Source organism: Callithrix jacchus, chromosome X (assembly GCF_049354715.1).
Source record: "Callithrix jacchus isolate 240 chromosome X, calJac240_pri, whole genome shotgun sequence".
NCBI classification, from domain to species: Eukaryota; Metazoa; Chordata; class Mammalia; order Primates; family Cebidae; genus Callithrix; species Callithrix jacchus.
The window spans coordinates 149,589,286-149,606,106 of record NC_133524.1 but is presented as its reverse complement, the minus strand read 5'-3'; the positions used below and the strand labels follow the sequence as shown (position 1 = coordinate 149,606,106).

At 54.6% G+C, this 16,821-nt stretch overlaps 1 protein-coding gene across 1 annotated transcript; it reads left to right on the top strand.

Annotated features, from left to right (window-relative positions):
* The first annotated feature begins 283 nt into the window (after nucleotides 1-283).
* On the top strand, nucleotides 284-15,457 carry PNCK (pregnancy up-regulated nonubiquitous CaM kinase). Its single transcript, XM_078363062.1, is given in 20 exon segments — nucleotides 284-355; nucleotides 435-692; nucleotides 3,590-3,779; nucleotides 9,427-9,576; nucleotides 9,579-9,631; nucleotides 9,634-9,694; nucleotides 9,697-9,726; nucleotides 10,549-10,566; nucleotides 10,569-10,605; nucleotides 10,893-10,958; nucleotides 10,960-11,006; nucleotides 11,376-11,451; nucleotides 11,559-11,697; nucleotides 11,901-12,024; nucleotides 12,197-12,272; nucleotides 12,366-12,378; nucleotides 12,380-12,477; nucleotides 12,524-12,604; nucleotides 12,688-12,775; nucleotides 12,913-15,457. Coding segments are annotated over 20 exon segments (1,815 nt in total). The 3' UTR covers nucleotides 13,051-15,457.
* The last annotated feature ends 1,364 nt before the right edge of the window (nucleotides 15,458-16,821 follow it).

Here is a 16,821-nt window from a genome sequence, read left to right as displayed (position 1 = left end):
GCGGCTCGGGAATGCCTCGCCCCTCCTTCCCAGCGGCGGCGGCTGCAGCCGCTCTCGGGGCCGCGGCGGGCTCAGCGACTCGCCACCACGCTCCGACTGTCCCTCTCTTCCCAGTCCCCGGCCGGCCGCCGCTTAAGAACCGACTCCTGGTGATGTCACTGTCGCCCCACCCCCACGGCCGGCCGGCCCCCTCCCCCTCCCGCATCCCTCCCTCCTTGTCACTCCGCCCACCTCCTCCCAGCCCTCCTCCCGAGGAGGAGACGCCGCTCCAGCTGGGGGCAGGATGGCTGCTACCTGGGGCGGCCGCCAGCGTCCCCCGCGGGGCTTCGGGCCGCCCCTCGCCCTAGGCTTCCCGGCCAGCCCCTCCCAGCCCTAGGAAGACGCCCTCCGGACCCACTCAGCCCTCCGCCTCCCCTTCTCTCTCTTTCTGCCAGCTCCTGACAGGCTGTCGCCTTCTCTTCCCGCTGCCCCCGCCTTCCTCCAGCTCTGTCCAGCGCTGCCCCACTGGGGCTAAAGCTTCCCGGCTACCCTGGAATCTAGAGGTCGGAACCAGCTCTTCAGGCGACAGGCCTCTGTATCTCCACAGGGGGCAGAGGGGAGCCTGGCTGCCTGAGGAGCTAGGCTCGACTTTGTCACCAAGGCAAACAACGGGCCTGGGTAAACGACCCTGGCGGACCCCAACGGTGCCTGGGGTGAGAGTGGGTAGGGGCTTCAGACTTGAGGGGACTGGAGCAGAAATACGGCAAGGCTGCCCCCTGGTGCCTGGCAGGTGCACAGACCCTTCCCCAAAGACCTCAGCTTTGAGGCCCCTGCTGCCACCCCCACCCACCCAGTGTTCCTCTCCCCAGGACCCCCCAGGCCTCCCCAGCAAGAGCCAGCTCAGCAGCTTGTTTAGCATTTTCTGGAGCCAAGAGCAGCCTGGGGGTAGGGTGTGGAAGGAAGGGGTCATTGTCCTGGCCTGGGAGGTAGAGTGCCCCCCTCAACCTCATGCTCCCTGATCTGATCCTAGACACTGCAGTCCCCAGATGGCTCATCCCGTTAAGCTAAGCCGGCGGCCATCCGGCGAGCTTTAGGAAGAAAAGCAGTTCCGGCCCAAGCCAGATTGAGCTTGCTGGCTTAGAGAGGGATCATGTCCCCACCCAGGTTTCGAGGAGGAGCCTCAAGGGGTGTGTGTCGTTGGGGGAGACAGACGGTGTCACCTGTGCTTCGACCAGGGGCAGTGGGCGGGTACCCTTGACGTGGCAGGGTCACACTGCTCATCAGAAGTTTCTCTCTACCGGGCCGACCGCGGTGGCTCAAGCCTGTAATCCCAGCACTTTGGGAGGCCGATGCGGGTGGATCACGACGTCAAGAGATGGAGACCATCCGGGTCAACATGGTGAAACCTCGTCTCTACTGAAAGTACAAAAAATTAGCTGGATATGGTGGCGTGTGCCTGGAGTCCTAGCTACGCAGGAGGCTGAGGCAGGAGAATTGCCTGAACCCAGGAGGCGGAGGTTGCGGTGAGCCGAGATTGCGCCATTGCGCTCCAGCCTGGATAGCAAGAGTGAAACTCCGTCTCAAAAAAAAAGAAAAAAAAAAAAAAGTTTCTCACTACGGCCTTCTCTGGCCCAGCCTGGGACTGAAGCTGGTCTGAAGACAGGGGTGTTAGAGAAGTGATCATAGATGGCCATAGATGGCCCTTCTCAGCAGCTGTGCAGCAGGAAGGAAGCTTCGGTTGGGTTTTTACATTTTGTGTAAACTTATTAGACTCATTTTATTGATTTCTTTTTTAGAGTGAGAGGTGCTTTGTTACATGCATATATTTTGTGGTGGTGAAGTCTGAGCTTTTAGCGGACCCAGTCACAAAACTACGCCAGTGAGAGATCTGCGTTTGCCCTCCTTTCCTGGGCATGGGCCAAGCTAACTTTGGGAGAAATTTAATTTATAGTTTAAATGATAATAGACCTTCCCAAGATGAAACCGCCTTTGGAAAATTAATGAAAGCCCACCAGATTAGGAGGATGAGAGGGGCCTGAATTCTGCAAACAGTAGAGATTACCAGCCACTGTTTCAGAGGTTGAGAGATTTGTAACTTCTTCAGTTACACCTGTAGATCACATCACTGTTGTCAGATTGGCTTTTTGAGATGTGTTTTCAGATTTTTGCGTTTCTAACTACCAGATGGCTCTACACCAACCAACCGGTCAACGGCACCAATTCCCTAGCCCCCTGTCTGCCAAACTATTTTCAAAAATCCTGCTGGACGCAGTGGTTCACACCTGGGATCCTAGCACTTTGGGAGGCTGAGGTGGGTGGATCCTGAGGTCAGGACTTCAAGACCACGCTGACCAACATGGTGAAACCCCGTCCTTAGCTGGGCGTGGTGGCTGGCGCCTGTAAATCCTGACCACTCAGCAGGCTGAGGCAGAAGAATGTCTTGAACCCGGGAGGTGGAGGTTGAAGTGAGCTGAGATCACGCCACTGCACTCCAGCCTGGGCAACAGAGTGACACTCCATCTTAAAAAAAAAAAAAAATTCCTAGCCTTCAAATTTTCAGGGCAATGGATTTGAGTAATAATAAAACTACAGTGTCCTCTACGAGTATTAACATCTTTCCTGGCTGGGCCTGGTGACTTACACTTGTAATCCCAGCACTTTGGGAGGCCCAGGTGGGCAAATCACTTGATCCCAGGCATTGAAGACCAGCCTGCGCAACATAGACCTTGTCTCTACAAAAAATTTAAAAATTAGCTGTAGTGATGACACATGCCTGTGGTCCCAGCTTCTAGGGAGGCTGAGGCAAGAGGATCAGTTGAGCTCAAGAGGTCCAGGGTGCAGTGAGCCATGATTGTACCACTGCACTCCAGCCTGAGAGAGTGACAACCTGCCTCAAAACAAAACAAAACAGGCCAGGTGCAGTGGCTCACACCTGTAATCCCAGCACTTTGGGAGGCCAAGGTGGGTGGATCACCTGAGGTCAGGAATTCGAGACCAGCCTGGCCAATGTGGTGAAAGCCTCTTCCTACTAAAAATATAAAAATTGCCAGATGCAGTGGTGCCCGCCTGTAGTCCCAGCTACTCTGTAGCTGGAGAATCATTTGAACCTGTGAGGCAGAGGTTGCAGAGAGCTGAGATCTCTGCACTCCAGCCTGGGTGACAGAGTGAGACCCTGTCTCAAACAAAAAGAAACAAAACTTTATTGTAATTACCCTACCTTGATAAATCGGCTCTATCTATCTGGGCAGCAGGCAAAATGAACCCATTAAGTGGTTACAGCCCGAATAGTCAATGTCTATTGACTATTACCCAATAGGTAATTTTTCAACCCCCACCTTCTACACTAGTTTTAGATGTACAGAGAAACTGTGGAGAGGGTCCCAACAGTTTCCATGGAGCACCTCCCTCATCTCCCGCCTTATTAGCCTCTTACCTTAGGGCAGCTCATTTATTGCAATGAATCAGCATCGTTAATAACTAGAGCCCGTGCTGTACCCCATTGTCTTGGATTTCTGTCAGGACCACATGTTGCATTTAGTCATCTTGTTTCCTGAGGCTCCTCTTGGCTGTGACGGTTGCTCAGACTCCTTATTCTTGGTGGCCCTGACAGCCCTCCATTGGGAATCTTTTGCTGATTTGGTGGGCCTGGGAGGTGATCAGGAGGAAGACCACGGGGGTGAAGCGCCTCCTCATCAAGGGCCATGTGGCCCTTGGACAACTGGCTGGGGTCCTGTTTGTCGGATCTCTCCACTGGGATCTGACTGTTCCCCCTTTCTTTACCGAGCTCTTCGGAAGAGCCGGTTGGGGAGCGGGGCCACCTCCTGGATGGGGAGTGTCTACACAAGTGATGTGGAATTGTCTGTTCTCCTGCCTTTATTTATGTGATCATTTATTTATAATGGTATGGACTTGTGGCCGTGTACCTTATATTTGGTTATAATCTAACACGACTCTTTATTTTCTTGCTCAAAAGTTCCATCTTGGACCATTGGGGGCTCTTTCAGTTGGCTCCTGCGTCCTTTTTTTATTTTTTGAGACAGGGTCTCACTCTGTCTGCCAGGCTGGAGGGCACTTGTGTGATCTCGGCTCACTGCAACCTCCACCTCGTGGGCTCAAGCATTTCTCCCACCCCAGCCTCACAAGTAGCTGGGACTACAGGCGCCCACTACCATGTCTGGGTTCTGGGTAAGTTTTGTATTTTTTGATAGAAACAGTTTCACAATATTGGCCACGCTGGTCTCGAACTCCTGACCTCTGGTGATCCGCCCTCCTTGGCCTCCCAAAGTACTGAAATTACAGGCGTTAGCCACCACACCTGGCCGCCTGTGCCCTTTTGACGTCCCTCCTTCACTGCATCCATCAGTGTGTGTGTCGGTGTGTGTGTGGGTGTGTCTCTGAGTGGATGTGTGAGTGGGTGTATGCGTGAGTGGGGGTGTCAGTGGGTGTGTGCACATGTGTGAGTGGGTGTGAGGGTGTGTGGGAGTGGGTGTGTCAGTGGGTGTGTATGTGTGTGAGTGCGTGTGGGTGTGAGTGGGTGTGTGGGTGTGAGTTGTGTGTGAGGTGTGGGAGTGTGTGGGGGCTGAGTGGGTTTGTGTGTGTTAGTGGGTGTCTGAAGTTGTGTGTGAGTGGGGGGTGTGACTGGAGTGGGTGTGTGAGTGGGAGTGTGTGTGAGTGAATGTGAGTGGGAGTGTGTGTTGAGTGGGTGTGTGAGTGGGAGTGTGTCAGTGTGTGGGAGCGTGTGTGTTAGTGGGTGTGTGAAGGTGTGGGTGTGAGTGGGGGGTGTGACGAGTGGGTGTGAGTGGGTGTGTGTGGGAGTGTGTGTGTGTGAATGGGAGTGTGAGTGTGAATGGGAGTGTGTGAGTGTGAGTGCGTGTGTGAATGGGAGTGTGTGAGTGTGTGTATGTGTGTGTGTGAGTGTGTGTGAGTGGGAGTGTGTGAGTGTGTGAATGGGAGGGTGAATGTGTGTGTGAGTGTGTGTGTGAGTGGGAGAGTGTGTGTGAGTGTGTGTGTGAGTGGGAGTGTGTGTGAGTGGGAGTGTGTGAGTGTGTGTGTGAGTGGGAGTGTGTGAGTGTGTGTGAGTGTGTGAATGGGAGGGTGTGTGAGAGTGGGAGTGTGTGTGAGTGGGAGTGTGTGTGTGTGAGTGGGAGTGTGTGAGTGTGTGTGTGAGTGGGAGTGTGTGAGTGTGTGTGAGTGTGTGAATGGGAGGGTGTGTGAGAGTGGGAGTGTGTGTGAGTGGGAGTGTGTGTGTGTGAGTGGGAGTGTGTGAGTGTGTGTGTGAGTGTGTGTGAGTGGGAGTGTGTGTGAGAGTGTGTGTGAGTGTGAGTGTGTGAGTGTGAGTGTGTGTGAATGGGAGGGTGTGAGTGTGTGAGTGTGTGTGAGTGGGAGTGTGTGAGAGTGTGAGTGTGTGAGTGTGAGTGTGTGTGAGTGGGAGGGTGTGAGTGTGTGAGTGTGTGTGAGTGGGAGTGTGTGTGAGAGTGTGTGTGAGTGGGAGTGTGTGTGTGAGTGTGTGTGAGTGGGAGTGTGTGTGTGAGTGTGTGTGAGTGGGAGTGTGTGAGTGTGTGTGAGTGCTTTCTTACTATCTGGCTCTGTGCTCATCCCTTATATTTCCTGAACCAGTCATAGAACCAGCCCTTCTTTAGGGAGCCATTTTTGAGAGAATGGCATTGGAGATGAAGATCTGGGTTCAGGTGTGTCCATTGTTCCTGGAGTGTTGTTGCAAGGACTTTTAAATATATCCTAACCCATGTATGTGTATTTACATATATACATACACAAACCCATTTTATATAGTAACATAACATCTATAAAAAGATACACTTATATATCAGTATTCATATTAAATTCAACGCGAGTGCACACTGATGTCTCCAACTCGAATCCATCACCATCTGGGTCATTCTAGCTTGTCTATAACCTCCCACTCTAAAAGTGAGAAACCTAGGCCAGGCACGGTGGCTCATGCCTGTAATTCTAGCACTTTGGGAAGTTGAGGCGGGTGGATCGTCTGAGGTCAGGAGTTCGAGATCAGCCTGGCCAGGATGGTGAGACCCCCAAATAAAATACAAAAAATTAGCGGGGCATGGTGGTGGATGCCTGTAGTCTCAGCTACTCAGGAGGCTGAGGTGGGAGGATCTCTTGAGCCTAAGAGGTCGAGGCTGCAGTGAGCTATGATTGTGCCACTGCACTCCAGTCTGGGCCACACAGCAAGATCTGTAAAATAAAAAATTGAAATTATTTCTACAAATAATTTACAAATGAGCCGGGTGTGGTGGTGTGTGCCCATAGTCTCAGCTTAGGAAGCTTGAGCCCAGTCTCACAGACGCCACTCATTTCCAGAGTGGCTGAGATCAGCCCCTTTCTCCCTGACCCCCTTCAGTGAGGCTGTTTTGTACCTACCTTTCTTTCTTTCTTTCTTTCTTTCTTTCTTTCTTTCTTTCTTTCTTTCTTTCTTTCTTTCTTTCTTTCTTTCTTTCTTCTTTCTTTCTTTCTTCTTTCTTTCTTTCCTTTCTTTCCTTTCTTTCTTTTCTTTCTTTCTTTCTTTCTTTCTTTTCTTTTCTTTCTTTCTTTTTCTGTCTTTCTTCTTTCTCTCTTTCCTCTTCTTTCTTCTCTTTCCTTTCTCTTTCTTCTCTTTCTTTTTTCTTTCTCTTTCCTTTTCTCTCTTTCTTCTCTCCTTTCTTCCTTTCTCTCTTCTTTCTTTTCTTTCTCTTTCTCTTTCTTTCTTTCTTTCTCTCCCTCTGTCTCTGTCTTTCTTTTTCTTTCTTCTTTCCTTTCTGTTTGTGAGATTGAGTCTCACCCTGTCATCCAGGCTGGAGTGCAATGGCGCGATCTCGGCTCACTGCAACCTGCGCCTCCCAGGTTCAAATGTTTCTCCTGCCTCCGCCTCCCAAGTAGCTGGAACTGCAGGCGCCGGCCACCATGCCCGGCTAATTTTTTATTTTTAGTAGAGACGGGGTTTCACCATGTTGTTCAGTCTGGTCTCAAACTCCAGAATTTGTGATCCACCCACCTAGGCCCTCCAAAGTGGTGGGACACCACCGCGCCTGGACCACGTTTAGTGTATTTCTAATTGCCTTTTGTCGTCTGCATTCTGTCTTGTGATCTCCCAAACTTCTAAAAGATTATTTGAAAAGTTGCCTATTTTAAGTTCCCTCTGTCTGCTGTAAAGTGCTATGGGTTCTCCCTACAGAATCCCTGTGCTGCCCCTAGTCAAGCATGACCCCCTCTTTCAGCCCCTAGCAACCGTGGATCTGCTTTCTGCCTTTTTTTGTCTGTTTAGCCTTTTCTGGAATGTCAGATAAATGGAGTCATACATTTATGTATGACTTTTGTCGGGCTTTTGACTATGCATTATGCATTTAAGTGACTTATTGCTTTTCTCTCTTTATCACTGACTAGTATTCCATTGTCACCCACTGAGGAACATCTTAATTGCTTCTGGTTTTTGCCAATTGCCAATAAAACTGCTATATACCATCACACTGGTCTTTTTTAAAAAAAGGCTGCTATAAATATGTGTGTGCTGTTTTTTGTGTGGACATAAGTTTTCAAATCATTTGGGTAAATACCAAGGAGTATGATTGCTGAATTGTATGGGTAAGAGTATACTTAGCTTTGGAAGGAACTGCCAGCCGCCTTTCAGGGTGGCTGAACCATGTCGCATTCTCACCAGCAACGAATGGGCATTTCGTTGCTCTACGTGTCCTCACCAGCATTAGACATTGTCATTGTTTTGTATTTTGATTATTCTAGTAGGTATGCAATGGTGACTTTAATGATGTCTGACGTGAAACATTCTCTGATATTGGAGAGGCATGTGTTCAGATCTTTTGCCCATTTTAAAATTGGGTTGTTTTCTTATTGAGTTTTTTTGGGAGGGGAACAGAGTTTTACTCTGTGGCCCAGGCTGGAGTGCAGTGGTGCAATCTCAGCTCACTGCAACCTATGCCTCCTGGGTTCAGCTTATTTTTGTACCTTTTGGTAAAGCCGGGGTTTTGCCATGTTGGCCAAGCTGGTCTGGAACTCCTGACCTCAGGTGATCTGCCCGCCTTGGCCTCCCAAAGTACAGGGATTACAGGCGGGAGCCACCATGCCCAGCCTCTTACTGAGTTTTGAGACTTCTTTTTATATTGTGGATCTCAGTTTATCAGTTTCTTTCCCCGGCTTGTGGCTTCTCTTTTCATCCTCCTACTAGTGTTTGCAGAGCAAACATTTAAATTTTGTTACAGCACAATTTATCATTTTTCCTTTCATGGATCGTGTTTTCCATATTGCATCTAAAAATGTATTGTCAAGCCTGAGGTAACACAAACTTTCTCATCTGTTTTCTTCTGGAAGTTTTATGAGTTTTATACTTTGGCATTTTATGTTTAGGTTTGTGATCCATTTTGAGGTGTTTTTTTCTTGAGACACAATCTCGCTTTCTTACCCAGACTGGAGTGCAGTGGTGTGATCTCGCTGCAACCTTCACTTCTGAGGCCCAAGTAATCCTCCCACCTCAGCCTCTCGAGTAGCTGGGACTACAGGTGTGCACCACCACACCCAGCCAATTTTTGTATTTTTTGTAGAGATGGGGTTTTACCATGTTGCGCAGGCTGGCCTCAAACTCCTGAGCTCCAGTGATACTCCCTTCTTGGCCTCGTAAAGGGCTGGGATTACAGGTGCGAGCCACTGCGCCTGGCCTTAAGTTAACTTTTGTGTCATGTGTCCCCTGAATGGATCTGAAAAGCTCTTATCTGTCATGTCCTAGGCTGGGCGCAGTGGCTCATGCCTGTAATCCCAGCACTTTGGGAGGCTGAGGCAGGCAGATCACAAGGTCAGGACCAGCCTGACCAACATGGTGAAACCCCGTCACTACTAAAAATACAAACATTAGCTGGGCATAGTGGCACGCCTGTAATCCCATCTACTCAGGAGGCTGAGGCAGGAGAATCACTTAAACCTGGGAGGTGGAGGTTGCTGTGAGCCGAGATCACGCCACTGCATTCCAGCCTGGGCCACAGAGTGAGACTTTGACTCAAAAAAAAAAAAAGAAAGAAAGAAAAGAAATTGCTGAGGGTGGCCTGCAGGACTGTGGAGCACAGACCCTGGGGAGGTACCAGAACCTCATGAGGCTGGATGGGGCAGCGAGGGGGTGCAGTCAGTGTTGATTTAGAATTGAATTCAGTGCGCCTGCACTTGTTAAGCTTGTCTTAGCTTGGTCCGCAGACACACTCTGGGAGCAGACGCTTTGGTGAGGAAGACCAAGTGAAGAAGACAGGCAGGCCCGTTTGAGGAGGGGACATTTGAGCCGAGATCTGATGCATTGAGGAGCCAAGGTAGGCAGATATCTGAGTGAAGAACATTCCACGCAGGGGAGCAAAGGTTAGGGCCAGTCAGGTGGCCAGTGTGGCTGGGGAAGGGATGGAGGAGGATGGGCCAGAGGGAGCCCAGTGACTGCTGGGAGCCCAGGGGGACAGAGCGGTAGTGCAGGGTTGCAGGGTCCCGGAGCTAGGGATGGAGGCTGTGTAGGGCAAGTGGCCTGGTCGGTGTCTCCTCTGAGAGGCGGTGAAAGCAGAGACTGGAAGGCAGAGAGCCTTGCCGACCTGTGGCCGAAGAGCTCTCTGGAGGCAGCCGCCGGTGGTGCAAAGGCCCTGGGGCCGGCCCAATCAGGCTGCGCGGAGGCCGGAGCTCCGGGAGGCGGCACAAGCGAGCAGACGGCCGGGCGGCGGAGGCCGGCGGCTAGCCGGAGCCCCGCGATCACCTTACAAGGTGCCCTGCAGCGCCGCGGCTGCGTTGGGCCACTGCCTGCTCCGGCCGCCCGCGGGGGCGTGCGCGGAGGAGGCGGAGCCGGCGGGGCGCGGGCGGGGGGCTCGGCGCAGCGGCCACTGCGCGGAGCGACACTGCGGCACCCGCTCCAGGTCCGCACCTGCTCCGGGGTGCGGGGACGCGCGAGGCAGGGGCGCACCGGGTCCGGTCCACGACCGCCGCAGCCCTGCGCGCCCGCTGCACACCTGTCACGCCCGGTGCGTCCCCCGCCCGCACACGCTCCGTCCACGCAGCTCGGGACGCTGGCGGCCCAGGTTGCCAGGTCCCCCTGCTCTGCGGCGCCGAGGTCCGGGCTGCGTCTGCAGCGGCGTGGGTGGCCGTGGTCTTGGCAGGTGGCTGCGCGGAGGTCGCAGGTGCATCCCCGGCGGCTTGGTTGCTTGGGCAGCGGGTGCCTGTGGGCGCTATGCAATGGATGGCGGGTCTAGGCGGGGGTGGGGGCGTGGGCGCTGTGGATGGGGGAGGGAACGGCGTGGGTGAGCATGGAGCCTTCTGGAAATCTGCCGGATGTGTGGAGGCAGAGAGGCGGCGTCCAGGTGCTGGTCGTGTCGGGGTGCAGGGCTGGAGGGAGGTGGGACCGCAGCTGTGGGCCTGGGATATGGAGGCGTGTGTGTGGTGGCCTCGCCTCTGTGGGAGGTGTCTGGGGGTGTGACCTGGATAGGGGCAGGGAGGTTTGAGCGCTGCCTGACGCTGAGTTCTGCCTGGCAGGGGGTGGAGGAGGAAGCTGCCCTCGCCAGGGCCCACATCACCTCTCCCCTGCCTCTGCAGACATGCTGTTGCTGAAGAAACAGAAGGCATCTATGACATCTGAGAGAGGCTCGGCTCGTGAGTGTGCTCGCGTGTGTGGTTGTGTGTGAATACCTGTGTGAGATGGCATGTGTGTGTGTGTGTGACTACGGCAGTGGGCATGAGATGGTTTGTGTGAATATGTATGGGTGTGTGAATGAGTGAATGAGGTGGCATGTGTGACTAGCGGGGGTGTGTGGCGCAGGGCCAGGTAGGGCCTCATCTCCTTCACAGGGAGCCTCCCCGCTCCCCTCCCTCTCCCTCCTGCCTCTCCTCTCTTCCCCCTCATTTTCACCTTTCCCAATTCCTTCCCGCCTCTGCGGCAGGGGTACCTTCTCCGAGGTGGTCCTGGCCCAGGAGCAGGGCTCTGCACATCTCGTGGCCCTCAAGTGCAAGGAGCAAGGAGGCCCTGGTGGAGAACGAGATAGCAGTGCTCCGTAGGTGCGCACCTCATGGGGCCCTGGGATGGGGCATAGGTTGATGCGGGGTGGGGGGTGGGGTGCAAGGAGATCCTGGCTCTAGTCCAGGCCTGGCCACCAACCTTTGGGAGGCCTGGAGCAGTTCTCCTCCTCTCTCCCGGCCTGCACGTCCCTGTGGCAAAGGGAGCGGGTTGATATTGATCTGTGCTTTTCCAAATGGGCTTTAGAAATCTGTGTCCCAAGGGGCTCAGGCTGCGGCTCTGCTTTCCTGGACTGGGCAGGGGTGGCATGGGTTAGGCAATAGGCACAGGGGCGGGAGGAATAAAAGAGGAAGGAGGCTTTCTCTGGGGCCCCAGGACAGAGCCCCCCTTGACTCTGCTGGCCATTGCGGGATCAGTCATCCCAACATCGTGGCTCTGGAGGATGTCCATGAGAGCCCTTCCCACCTCTACCTGGCCATGGAACTGTGAGGAGGACTTGGGCAGGCTGTGGGAGCCAGGCAGGGGCTGGGCAGTGAGTGGGGCTAAAGGCCAGGCTGAGTGGCTGGGTCAGCCAAACCCCTGGCGCCCCCAGGGTGACAGGTGGCGAGCTGTTTGACCGCATCATGGAGCGTGGCTCCTACACCGAGAAGGATGCCAGCCATCTGGTGGGTCAGGTTCTCGGCGCCATCTCCTACCTGCACAGCCTGGGCATCGTGCACCGGGACCTCAAGGTGCCTAGCCGGGCCTCCGAGCCCTGCTCTCCTACCTGCCCACCTGGCCCTGCCTTTGTTTCCCTGGGAGCACAGCTGGGGCCTTTCTTGGTCACCTCCGCTAAGGCTCTGGGGAAACTGAGAGTACCCAGTCCCCATCCTGTCTCAGCACCGGCACCGTGTCAGGACTGACCTGGCCCTTTTGCGGTGCCCGTGTGTCACAGCCTGAAAACCTCCTCTATGCCACGCCCTTCGAGGACTCCAAGATCATGATCTCCGACTTTGGACTCTCCAAAATCCAAGCTGGCAACGTGCTAGGCACTGCCTGTGGGACCCCTGGATATGTGGGTGAGGAATGGCATCCTGAGGCTTGCTGGGAGTGGGGGGCCTGGGGGATCCTAGACAGCCAGGAAGGCTGTTGTGCCCATTTTCCCTGGGCTTGAGTGGGCCGAGCCAGCGGCACTTAGCGGCAGGGCTGCGTGTGTGCCTGTGCATGCGTCTGTCTGTCTCTGGCCCCCAGTCCCAGAGCTCTTGGAGCAGAAGCCCTACAGGAAGGCTGTAGATGTGTGGGCCCTGGGTGTCATCTCCTACGTCCTGTGAGTGACCGCTGGGAACGCTTGTCTCCTGCGTGCCTGCCCTTGCTGGATTGGGGAGGGTGGGACAGCTGGGTGATTCGTTTGTGGTGCCAGGCTGTGTGGGTACCCCCCCCTTCTACGACGAGAGTGACCCTGAGCTCTTCAGCCAGATCCTGAGGGCCAGCTATGAGTTTGACTCTCCTTTCTGGCCCATGCTTGGGGATGATGCAAGGGAGTGGGGACCTGACGGGCTGACCTGGCCTCCCTACTGTAGCCAAAGACTTCATCCGGCACCTTCTGGAGAGAGACCCGCAGAAGAGGTTCACCTGCTAGCAGGCCCTGCAGCACCTTTGGTGAGTGGGAGCCAAGCTGTCCCAGGGCCAGGGTGACTGCACCGAAGGGAGGCTCCCTCCACTGACCTTCAGCCTTTCCCCAGGATCTCTGGGGACACAGCCTTCGACAGGGACATCTTAGGCTCAGTCAGTGAGCAGATCCAGAAGAACTTTGCCCGGACTCACTGGAAGGTCAGTGTGGAGAGAGACCCAGAGCGGTGGCCCGCCACACCCCAGATGTAGCATGATCACCGTGGCGGCGCAGTGGCCACTGCCATCTTCACAGTCTTGGGGCCTGAGCCTGGCCTGATATCCCTCTTTTCTGGCAGTGAGCCTTCAATGCCACCTCATTCCTGCGCCACATCCGGAAGCTGGGCCAGAGCCCAGAGGGCGAGGGGGCCTCTGAGCAGCGCACGGCCCGCCACAGCTGCTCAGGCCTCCGTGCTGGCCAGACCCCCAAGTGGTGATGCCCAGGTGTGTGTGGCCAAGAGCTAACTGGGGTGGCCCCATGGGCCAGAGAGCTGAGGGCAGAGGGCACAGAGGGAGGAGCCAGGGCCCCAGGAGAGGCAGAAGGACAAGGACAGCTAGTGGTGCCCGATGTTAGGCAAGGCCTTGACTGAGGCAGGGCTGGGGGTACAGGTCCGACAAGCTGGCTCCTGACTACCCCCTTTCCCTCGGCTTCTCCCCCTCAGGCAGATGTCAAGGCCAAGCAACCGACCCCTAGATTTCCTTCCCTTGGACACTTTTAGTCCCCTCCCCCAACCTCTCCCCCTGGAGTTTGAATTCGAGGGTGTGCTGCATGGCGCTGGGGTGGGAATGGGGCACTCCGAAGTCTGTCCCCAGGCTCTGCCCTGCCTGGGGACAGCGGCTCCCCTCCTCTTTGACCTCGCCTGCCCCTGCCTCCACCCCACTGAAAGATGGGGAGGCGCTGGCAGGCGGGCCTCAGGAGCTGTCTTTCCTGCACGCTGTTCTGTGCTTCGTTGAGTGTAGGTGATCCTGCTCGTGTCATGGTCGTGGCCTTCCAGCCCCCTCCAGTTTTCCCCAAACCAATAAAGATAGAGCAATGGGCTCGTGGTGAGCTGGGCGTGCGGCAGGTGCGGAGGGGATCTGGTTACTTGTGGGAAGGAAACCAAAGAGACCCTGCCACCCAAACCTCTACTCTCTCACATCACAGCAGACTTCGGGCCCTAAAGCTACGCAGTGAGGCCCAAATCGAGGCTGGCCTGGGTCTTGGGGCTGAAGGCTGCAGTGGGGTTCTGGCTTGGAGCCAGGGGGCCTGGCTTACACCAGCAACAGCAGGCTGGATGTGGGTGGGCAGCCTCCTCCTCCATCACCACAGCCACTGTCAGGTCATCCTTTGCCCCAGACTTTGGGCCCCACAGGGGACCTCAGTCAGCCAGTGCCTCAGCCTCCTTGCCTCCAAGACCTGTCCCACCTCCCCTCACCTGTACCTGGGGCCCTGTTGCCTGGGGGCACCCCTGCTGTGGGCCCTGCTTCCCATCTTCTCTGTGTTCACACTGGAGTCCACGAAACCTACTTGCTCTTGTTTTGGTCAGATGCGAACTGCGCCTCTACTCTGTGCCAGGTGCTGGGCACTGCCTGGGCCTATCAGAAGAGGGACCTGCCCTCCAGGAGGAGGCCCTCTGTTGGAGGGGTGGTTTTATGGGGATGATAAGAATGGTCTTCGTGGGTCTGGGAGCCGTGAGCAAGAGTGCCAGAGCCAGCCTTCCAGAAGAAACCGGCATTAACTCAGGAACGGCCAGCTCTTCCAGTCCAGGCACGTGGCCACATAGCTTCAGCTTGGAGCTCAAGCCACCTCTGGGCTGCCTTGACACAGGGTGCAATATAGCCTCCCGTCAGCAGGGGGAGCCACGGCCCCATCTTTAGACATCCATTAGGCTCCCCTGGTTCCTTTAGCACTTGGGCAGACTTTCCAAATCCATTCCTTTCCACCACTGCCCCCACCCCACACCCTGCAAATCCTGCCATGGGAAAGTCCAACCTTAGGGGAGAGGTCCTGCCCCATCTGTGATAGGGGCGAGAGGGGGAGCCCCCAGGTCAGGCAGAGGCAACGTCCCTCCTTCATCCCTCCAAGACCCATATGAGGAAGGCAGTTTGGGTCACTAGGCAGTGGGCTGGGAGAGAGAAAGGACTGGTTTAGCCAAAGGCAAAAGGTGGTGCGGATGTGAGGTGATGTCGAGGGAGCTGGGTCGGGTGCTGTGAGGGCTTCTCAGGCCCAGGGGCGGTGCTGAGTTAATGCCGGTGGCAAGAGGAACAGGCCAGACCAAGCCTGGCAGGGGAAGGAGCTGGAACTGTAGTCTAGGAGCAGTGGGGAGCCATCGAAGGGGTTTTAGCCAGAGAGCATCCTTGTCCAGTGTGGATGCTGAGCTGGGGCTGGCTGCTGGGAATTGGGGTGTCTGGAACCAGACCAGAATTGAGGGTAGGGGAAACCTTGGTGGGCCTCACAAAAGGAAGCTGTCTCTGCTTTTCTGGGCCACACAGGGTGGGTCACGTGCTCTGTCTTGAAGCAAGACTGTGGAAAGCAGAGTTTCAAGGGAAGCTCAACCTATGGCTCCATCCTGGGGACAGGGAGACATGAAGGTGCTCCTAGGAGCTCTTTGGGAGTCAAGTGGACAGGTCTTGGTGGTGGGTTGCAGGTGGGAAATGAAGGGGAGGATCCAGGTAGATCATGGTTCTGGCAGCAGAACATTCATCAAGAAGGGTCCAGCGGGCATGACTGGGGGAGGAGTAATGAGACTGATTCTGGATGTGGTCGGTTCATGAAAGTAGACTTACTTTCCACCCTTCTCTTTGCAAATATATATCTAGCATTGAAACTGGTATTTCTGGAAGGCTTATCCCTTTTAATAAAAAGAACACTGATCCCTCAAGCCCAGGAGTTCGAGACTGGCCTGGGAAAGATGGCAAAAACTGATCTCTACAAAAAAAGAAAGAAAGAAAGAATGCTAGTCACGACTCTGCTGTATTCACTTGAACCTCACCTGGGAGATAGCTGCTGTCACGATAACCATCCCACATCACACGTGGCTAGTAACTGCATCCTCTTGCTTGCATCCATTTGAGTGAGGTCTTGCTTGGGACATAATTATGGGGAATTGAAGAAAACAAGGGGAATTCTTTCCCCACTTGTCTTTGTGAATGCAAACTCTGTGTGTCTGAAGGAAAGAGAACCCTGGGCTGGAGGAACCCATGGTGGATTTCAGTTTGGGTTTTGCATATGGTTTGTGTTGCCTTTATTTTTTTAAGAGATGGGGTCTCACTGTGATGCCCAGGCTGGAGTGCAGTGGCTGTTCACAAGTGTGATCCCACTACTGATCAGCACACGAGTTTCAACCTACTCTGTTTCTGACCTGGGCTGGTTCACCCCTCCGTAGCTAGGACTACAGGTGTGAGCCACAATACCATCCAGCTTGTGTTGCCTTTAAGGTCCTCTGTGCCTGAATTTTATGTCCTGTTAAGTGAGAACCAGGGAGGTCTTTCCACAGTGGTGGAAATGTGACATGGGAGCTCGGCATTACAAAGATCCCTCTGGAGCTTGGTGTGAGTGATGGCCTGGAAGTGGGGCAGGGCAGGGCTGCTGGCTGGGCGACAAGCCTGAGCCATATGGAGAACAAGGCAAGAGATGTAGAGAGCCTTCAGCCGGGGCAGCTGACGTGGGACTGCTGGAAAGGTGCAGCTTGGCCATTGACTCAATGGGGATGGGGGATGGGGGGTTGTGAGGGAGTCAAGCATGCTGCCAGGGATCCCAGGAGAGCAGCAGGTCTGTTGAAGAGATGAAGGGACCAAGTCAGGCCCCCGGGCCGGGCGGTGGCCAATTTGGCACTATAAGCCACACGTTTCTTCCTGCCAGGCACTGTCTGGGCATGTGGTGACCATGTTTTCCACCCCAACCCAGCTTCATCCAGAGATCCCTAACACCAGGTGGGCAAGATAAGAAGTAGGGAGTGTTTTGGAAGCAACAAAGAACCTGTCTGCTTGAGGGACCCCGTCTGCTTGAGGGAGGTTGTGAGAGGAGGCTAGAGATCAGCCTGGAAAGCGAACTTTCTCAAGAGAGCGCTGGGAGCCACTGACGCTTCAAGCAGAGCAAGTGACAGGAACAGCTTTTTGTTTTAAGAGAGTTTTTCAATATTTCTCAACCCTATTATCTGCCTCCTTTTGAGAAATAGAGAAAGCTGACGCTTACTATCACACTGGTCTTTAGAAAACAATAGCTCATG